Raw genomic sequence first — 7,953 nt, 5'->3', positions numbered from 1 at the left:
ATACATAAACACTTTTTATCCATATATTGGATGCATAGATTTCTGTTTTTAAATTTTGGTTAATACTTGTTACTAAATACTTTTTTTTCGTGGGCACTCGAACATAATTATAAAAAAAAAAATCAGCTATTATAATATAGTGCGGCCATTCCATGAAAAGGTTTACTTATGTGAAATTTTAAATTGCAATGATTGCATGTCATCGCATCCTAATTAAATAAAACAAATAATCATTATTTGCCTTTGTATTCGCATCGGAACATTTTGTTGAACGTGTAAATTAAAAACATAAATAATTCAAATCCATTTTAAACATTTATTCATATCCTGGGGCGGTTATAAGTACATTAAATCGAACAAAAATCGAAAATCAATGAAACCAACTCTTTAAAATCAAAAACTACTACATTATATCCCAATCATAGCCGGTTCGCCAACGTACAATATTATGACTGCTGCACCAGGGGTGAGTTTTGTTTCTGATTTATTTGACAAGCCATCACACTGACAGTTGCATTTTCGGCCTTAACGTTTTTAGGCAACGTCACGTTGTTTTGATTAGCCCACTCGGGGTAATTAGCTTCGTACAAAGTTTTCAGGCCCAAAGAATTTGCTATTCCTTGGCTCTTTTTGTTGGTGAATAGTCCGGATATCACGTTGCACCCCAAATGCACCATCTCGGGTAACTGCTGATTGATTACGCACTCCAACAGTTTTTTGCCCAGCCCTGTGTGTTGTACAACAAATATTAATTCAGTCGATTCAAACAGCTGGGTAGGTTCGCAGCGTGCTACACCTATATAATATAGTATGTACTATATAAAATATAAATTAATACGTTTATACGTATAAATGAAAAGCAGTCGTTTCGTATTATTTTTGCGAGAGCGTTTTTTCGAATGTATATGAATTTTCGTATTTCGTTGGAGTGTTCGACCAATAAACGTTATACTTAAAAGGGATATTATTATGCTATTTACGTGTTACCAATAAACGAGCGGTCTACCTTTTATGTGAGTATTATTAGTAAAACACACTTACCTTGACCTCTATAGGCAGGAAGAATAAACCAAGCGTAAACTCTGAAGAATGCTACAGTCTTGTAATATTTGTAAATGTCAACTTTTTGGCTCAAGTGGTTTTTGAAATTCTGTATTATATTCCATTTTTCTCCTTCGTACAACTAAAACATTTTTTTTTTTCGTACATCAAGACAAAGATAAATATAAAAACCTGGAAAATCGCTCTGTCGTACAGTTGTTGGGTGGGTTTTGAGTGTAACCTATCGTCACTGTTGAGTATAGGTCACTGCGTAATGGATGTGTGTTAATTATGAATTCAATTATAAAATAACATCTCGCATCATGTGCATAACGAAAAACAATTATTCTGAGTGGAGACGGCGTGTCAGCCTCTGTTTCTGAGAATATTAATTGTAATTCATATTCGTATTACAATAAGTTAATTATTTTTTCTATTAGTAGTACAACGGTATAGGAACTCAACCCGAAACCATATAGCTTATTAGAATATTATAATTAGAGCCCGGATTCAAAGCATGTGCCTATGATATATTTCATACAATACAGAGGACAAGAATTTCAAATGCACAATTCGTTTTGTGCATATCTATTTTGAATTCCCGTTAGAAATGTTCCCATTTTTAGAGTATTATTTTTTAAATTATTTTCGCTTGATTGTATTAATTTTTACTTTTATAAATTAATAGGTAATTATACTAGATTTCAGTGTAAATGAGGAAATTCAAATTATCGAATCAAGAAATATTGCTTACATAATATTTGATGTTTTGGTTTTTAGGTATTTCCGTTCGCATACTAAAATATGTAAAATATCGTTCTATATTATATGAATGTCTTTCTCTATAGCGAGCAATCGCCGGATATGGAACTGAACTGATCTGTACTCATTAACGAGGCATATTTGAGGAGGGAATTCTCTCGTATTTTTTTCTAGACGATATATTGATATTTTACTGTAGTGTATTAAAAAAATATTACATCAATATTAAATTAAATTTGATACTTATATTTTTTATTCGTTTACTCGAAAATAAATTTTAGATTATCTGCAACTATTAACTATTTTTAACTCTGCATCAAAGAAAAATGTATTTCTTAAAACTAATCATGGTATCAACTGTTATTAAAATATTATATTTCGTATTATGTGTGTAATATGCTACTGTTATCAGGTGCAGTTAGAGGGTCTTTAGCCACTAAAGAGCTTTAGCCATCACCTTAGGAAATGTTGAATATTGTGTATTTTCATTTATACAATAAATTATAATTCATACGTTTTGAAATCCACAAATATAAATTAAATTATTATTATCGTTATCAAATCTTGTATCCTTAATATTGTCTCCTTAAATGACTCATCTATAAACTGTTATGTATTAAAATTAAGATCATGTTTTTTTCAGGAAAAATTAACCCTCCTCCCCTCCCCCCTTCGTTTCAGATTCATAGATCCATATAGCCTGATTGTTATTAATTTATTAATTTCAATACTACTGGCGTAACGGGTAACGTAGAGCGTGATGTAAATATGTTCATTATTAAAATAGATGAAAATTAGTCTGAACAATATGTCGAAAATGTTATTACAAGAAGAGTTTGGAAAACAACAACAATATACGTAATGGTAAAAAGTTTCAAGTCCCTAAGGTTAATATTTTTCAAATTACGAAACTTAATAAGTAAAATTGTTATTTTTCGTTTAAACATCAAATTTCATCAAAATTTTAATTTGAACAAAATATTGAACCACCTCTCTCTATTCATCTAAACTTAAACTAGTTTTCTTTACAAGTAACTAATTAACTACGAAATTCTGAACTTTCTGAAACTTTCCCAGACACCGAGTGTTTATCTTTACACAGAATCTGATTATTTAATTGTCCGGTTACAAATTATTGTGTGTACCTAAGTAGGTCGTATGTACCATCAATTTGTAAAATAAATTCATCCAATTACTCTCAATCTGCTAAACTCCAATGAGTTATCTTCAATTGAACAAAATCTGCAAATAATTATTCCAACGCATTTCCCGGAGCTTTTTTCAATTACGATTGTCGATAGAGTATCAGAGATCCAATGTTTGATCAAATATAAAAATTGATCAATTGAATCTTGATCTGATGACAATGTGTTACTATCGCATAATGATTCTTCGTATATATAATTATTCTGAAAACAAAAAGGTGTTTTTTTTTTGTCATTTTTTTAAAATTGTTTTTTCAATTTAATCAATTGAGGCATAATATAGTTAAACTTGCTACTTAAAATGTTGAAAATATTTATCCCTCTGATTTTAACAATATCGATTTATTTTTTATAGAATAATAAATCATAATAATAATTTTTTTATGTAATATATTTATAATTGTTATAAATTTCAAATTTTTAAAAAATAAGAATAAAGACGTTGCTACACCGGATACCTATCTAGGTAATCCGGGTTGATTGATTGGTCAATGTATTTATTTTTTAACCTAAAATAAATTCATATATTTACGTTAAAAAATTATGCTGACCACATGTAGTGTTCTGATTAAAAAATGGTATTATAAATATGAAAAATTAATTGTAATTGTTTTACCTATCTAAAACTTGGTATCTATCTATCTAACTATACAAACATGAAATCTATTTTCATTGTAATATTAAGCCAACATAATAACAGCAGCTAATCACAGAAACTACTCATCCAAATATCTTGATTTTTTTTTAAATGATAGAATATATCACTGAGTAGGTTTTAAGCATATTTTAACCCTACAAGGAGGAAAAGGGTAGATTACACATTCACTTTTTCCAGCTCACTAAAGACAATATTTTTTTTTCATTTAAGATTGCCATAGGTTACATATTTAATTACCTACTTTAATATTATAATTAGTTGAAATATGTGACACACACATTTCTTTTGCAAATTTATTTTTTTTTCAAACAAATCTTTGGCGCGGATAACGTCGGGCAGAACAGATAGTATGATATTTAAATCATTATCATATTAACGAAATGCAATGGGAAACTGGTCTTACAATAATAAAAATTCGTTGTAAGTACCTAAATATCTATATAACGTCAAGCCACAACAAAGGCATGCATATTATTTGTTACCCTGGTATAATCGAACAGTTTAAGGGCAACGTTTTTGGATATAGCTGACAAAGTGGATTTTCTACACTTTGCACGAATCTTTAAATAATGTAAATATCTTAGTTATTATATGAAGTATTAAATACATACAAGAGGGTAGGTATTAAAAGAAAAACTTAAACTTTTCTTTGAAAATATTAAATACCTACTATGAATAATATAGTCACAATTATGTGGCTTGGCGCAAGAAGGACAGAATGTTCAGAAGGTAAAATAAGTCACATTCGAACGAATTTGAGATTATTTGACATCGTCAATATTTGATTACTTATATTGTTTGTGTGTTAAAACGGCCAATTTTACCGATTCAGTACGCCAAAATTCATACATATTCATTGGTCATTTTGACATTAGTCGATAGAAGTAGGATATATATTATAATATATATTGCGGACATTGGATTTGGACATTGGCCATTTTAAAAACAATTAATAAAGTTTATAAATATGAGTAATACGTGCCTATTAATATTATGTGCAACTAATATTACAATAAATGTAAGTTGTTTACTTATTAGAAAAAAAGTGTGCATTTTAAATTTTAGTTTTTGGCCAATAGGTATCTGTAATTATTAATTATATTTATAAATTCATCAAGAGGGTCAATGTGAAAATCCAATTAATACATTTTCTGGTTTCGCAAAATATGAACGTTTCATTAAATTAAGAATTTAATACATCAAAATGTCAATATGTCATCGAATTTCTAAAACATTAACGTAGAACCAATAATCCTATTTAAAAATTAAATTTCCCAATAATCTTCTTATTGACATTGTATCTTCTTGCGACATACCTTATTATACATAATAATATAAATACGTAACTTAACACGAAGAAGTTTAAAAAAAAAAATTGACAACATAATATTATGCTGAACTGTCAAAACCTGTACGTAGTATCGAATGGACAATTTGAAATGAATTTTGATACCAATTGAGATTCATATTTTTAGCATTTGGCTCTTGTATTCGATTTTCACCGAAATCGATCAGAAATATTATAATACGTGAGCATACAACATATGTAATTTGCACCTAAATAAACAGGCCTATCTATATTATATTTATTGATTACCTACACACAGAAAATATCAATAATATTAATAATTTATTAATTGAGGTCTACGAATTACCATGTGAATGGTTATAAATTAGGTATAAAAGGTAGATATTATTATATTGCCGGTTATAGCACTTTGAGCTCAATTCAGTCGAATTGATCAACTATTTATTAGTATTTAATGCAATAAACCAACATCAAAACAATGTTCTCTTCCTATAATAGCATATAATTTTTATAAAATATGAATGACTACGTATAAACTTTTAGGTACAGTATACCAAAAGTACGTTCGCATTTATTTGTTGTATTTTCAAAACAATACATTTCATAAAATGATAAAACCCTACTCAGGTGGAATCACTCTATTGTTAAAGCTTACTTCTAAACAACACCAGATCTGCTGAAGGCAAAACATAATTATAAATGTTGCTGTAGGCAAGTTTGTACAACACAATATACCGTGGGTATGGTGTCTTCTTAGCATTTCATTTTTTCACTCGTTTTACATGAATTTCTAGCTTTACCTGCCATGCGTTGAAGGCATAATGTTGTAGAAAAATATGCGCCGTAATGGCTGCCGAGCCATAGACTTTGTATTTAAGAAAACTGTTTAATCCAGGCATAGGTTGGCACTCCGAAGATCTGTTCACTGAGTGGAAATATTATTATGAGCGCGTTGAAATTATTTTTTTTATCATCAAATTTCAGAATTTGAATAACAGTTTCGATGTTTTATGATAATATGTTGATATGTTTTGTTATTCAGTTATGTCACAATATTTTTTAAAACATAATTTCATATGAATTTTATTGTAAGAATGTGCGTGTTTCTATATAGGTAATATCGCTGATACTTGAACTTGTACCAATCAATATGGTAATACACTGAATACTTAATACTGATGCTCAAGGATCTATTAAAGAGTGCAGCGGGACAAGATATTGTAATTTTTAAATTTTGAGTTTCACTTCCATCTGGTTACTATTACCTAGTGAAAAAGTACCTATGGTTTGTGACGTGTTTTCATTCACATATGTAGGAATGTAATAATATTAATTGTTTACCATGTAGACAGTTAGTTCAAACTTAATATCATAGACGGCAGAATTAATTTGGTATGTCATTTTTAACTAACATTTTTTTTTTCTTTGGAGTACATCAAATGTCACTTATCACCTTTTTATAGTTTAAAATTATTCATAAAAAAAATAAAGAACAACCAAATCGTTAAGAAATTAAAACTGATTTTTTTAAAATTACTTATCTATTACTTAAAAAAATGAAAAAAAATTGTATTAATTATAAATCAGACTAAGCCATTGATTATTCTATGAATTCTATGAACATTTAATATTGTTTTTATCAAAATAGTAAAAACTTGATTGACACTGCACTTGTCCTCACCACTACATGCCATACTTTTATTTAAAAAAAAATCAACGTTGTTATAGTTCAGACGTTCATAATCGAGTTTAATAAATGTCACTCGGTAAAAAATTTTTATTTTTTATTTAAAAAATATTTATTTTGTGATATTTTGTGTTACATAATATAATGACTATAATAATTTACCCGGAAAAAAAGGCAACGATGAAAACTGCTAGTACTTGCCCCCCCTCCTCTGCGTACGCCCTTGTTTAAACTAACCATGTTAGGTATGTAAATATTTTCTGAACTTTATGTTCGAACGGTTTCAAAACGAAATACATTTTATGAGATATTATATCAATCACAAATGAATTTTTAATTTTAAAATCAGGAAGATAAATAACTGCCCATACATAGGTAAGTATTAAAATAACAAAACCGCAGGTGGTTTTAAAACGTTTCCAGATGTTTTTAACACATTGTATACCTATATAGGTTACCCATAATATAATATAGATATTATGATATTATCTTACTTTAAACATGTCCAACACTTCGTCGAATCGCTCGTCGACAAATACTTGAAAAATGAATTCTGATCTGAAGACCGTCCACATTCTGGGTTGGGTGATTCTCGTCATGAAGTCTTCTTCCGTTTCCTCTTCTGCGGGTAAATCTTGTTTTGGCTTGGACGACATTGTACAACGAATCGAGTTCGTTTACGACCAGTGAAAACTAATTTCCGTTCGCGAATCGTAGATTCCTTACTATACTTCAGTGTGCATGTCTGGCCTATACATACCGCCGGTTAAGATACGGTGTACCTCCAACCGCCGCGGTACAACTCCATCGATCGTCAATATAATGGTTACCAAGGTTACTGCATGTGATTCAAAATTATCTTTAATTCGAGGCACACGGTGTACACAATAATGTTTATAATATTAGTGTACGTACCTAGTATTAAACAAAGTATATAATATGTTAATATTACAGTTCAAAAACTTACGCATAGGTACCCGTTTTCAAACATTGCTTTGTTGCTAGTTTTTCGCTTTGTTTTTGACTATATGTCGGCGAGCTTCCGAAACAATATCCAATAATAAATATTTACCGATCAAACATGAAAGGGCGAGGGTCGATACGAACAATAGAGAAAAAAATAAATTTTCCGCTTCCTGTGCTATACGTATACGTGTGTATACACAAACTACTCACTGCGCGCAATATTTACAATAGTAGGTAGGTAGGTACATATATATATATACACAAACATAAAGAAAGTCAACAAAACTTTCATGCCATATAATAATAATACGCGAATAATCGCCGT

The 7,953-nt window shown here is 29.4% G+C and overlaps 1 protein-coding gene across 2 annotated transcripts; it reads right to left on the bottom strand.

The window, feature by feature from the left end:
- Window positions 1–261: 261 nt before the first annotated feature.
- Window positions 262–7,584, bottom strand: LOC111033228. Of its 2 annotated transcripts, XM_022313875.1 has the most exons (4): window positions 7,157–7,584; window positions 3,000–3,212; window positions 1,042–1,183; window positions 263–727 (listed from the first exon to the last, which is right to left on the bottom strand). In XM_022313875.1, exons 1-4 carry the CDS (start codon window positions 7,316–7,318, stop codon window positions 447–449), a joined length of 798 nt encoding a protein of 265 aa, XP_022169567.1. In that variant the 5' UTR covers window positions 7,319–7,584; the 3' UTR covers window positions 263–446. The 2 variants fall into 2 exon arrangements, with proteins under 2 accessions (XP_022169568.1, XP_022169567.1); XM_022313876.1 differs by lacking the exon at window positions 3,000–3,212 and having other exon boundaries at window positions 262–727.
- Between the last annotated feature and the right edge of the window lie 369 nt (window positions 7,585–7,953).

This window comes from Myzus persicae, unplaced genomic scaffold, assembly GCF_001856785.1.
Source record: "Myzus persicae strain clone G006 unplaced genomic scaffold, MPER_G0061.0, whole genome shotgun sequence".
In the NCBI taxonomy this organism is placed as follows: Eukaryota; Metazoa; Arthropoda; class Insecta; order Hemiptera; family Aphididae; genus Myzus; species Myzus persicae.
This window is presented reverse-complemented; position numbering and strand designations above follow the sequence as displayed.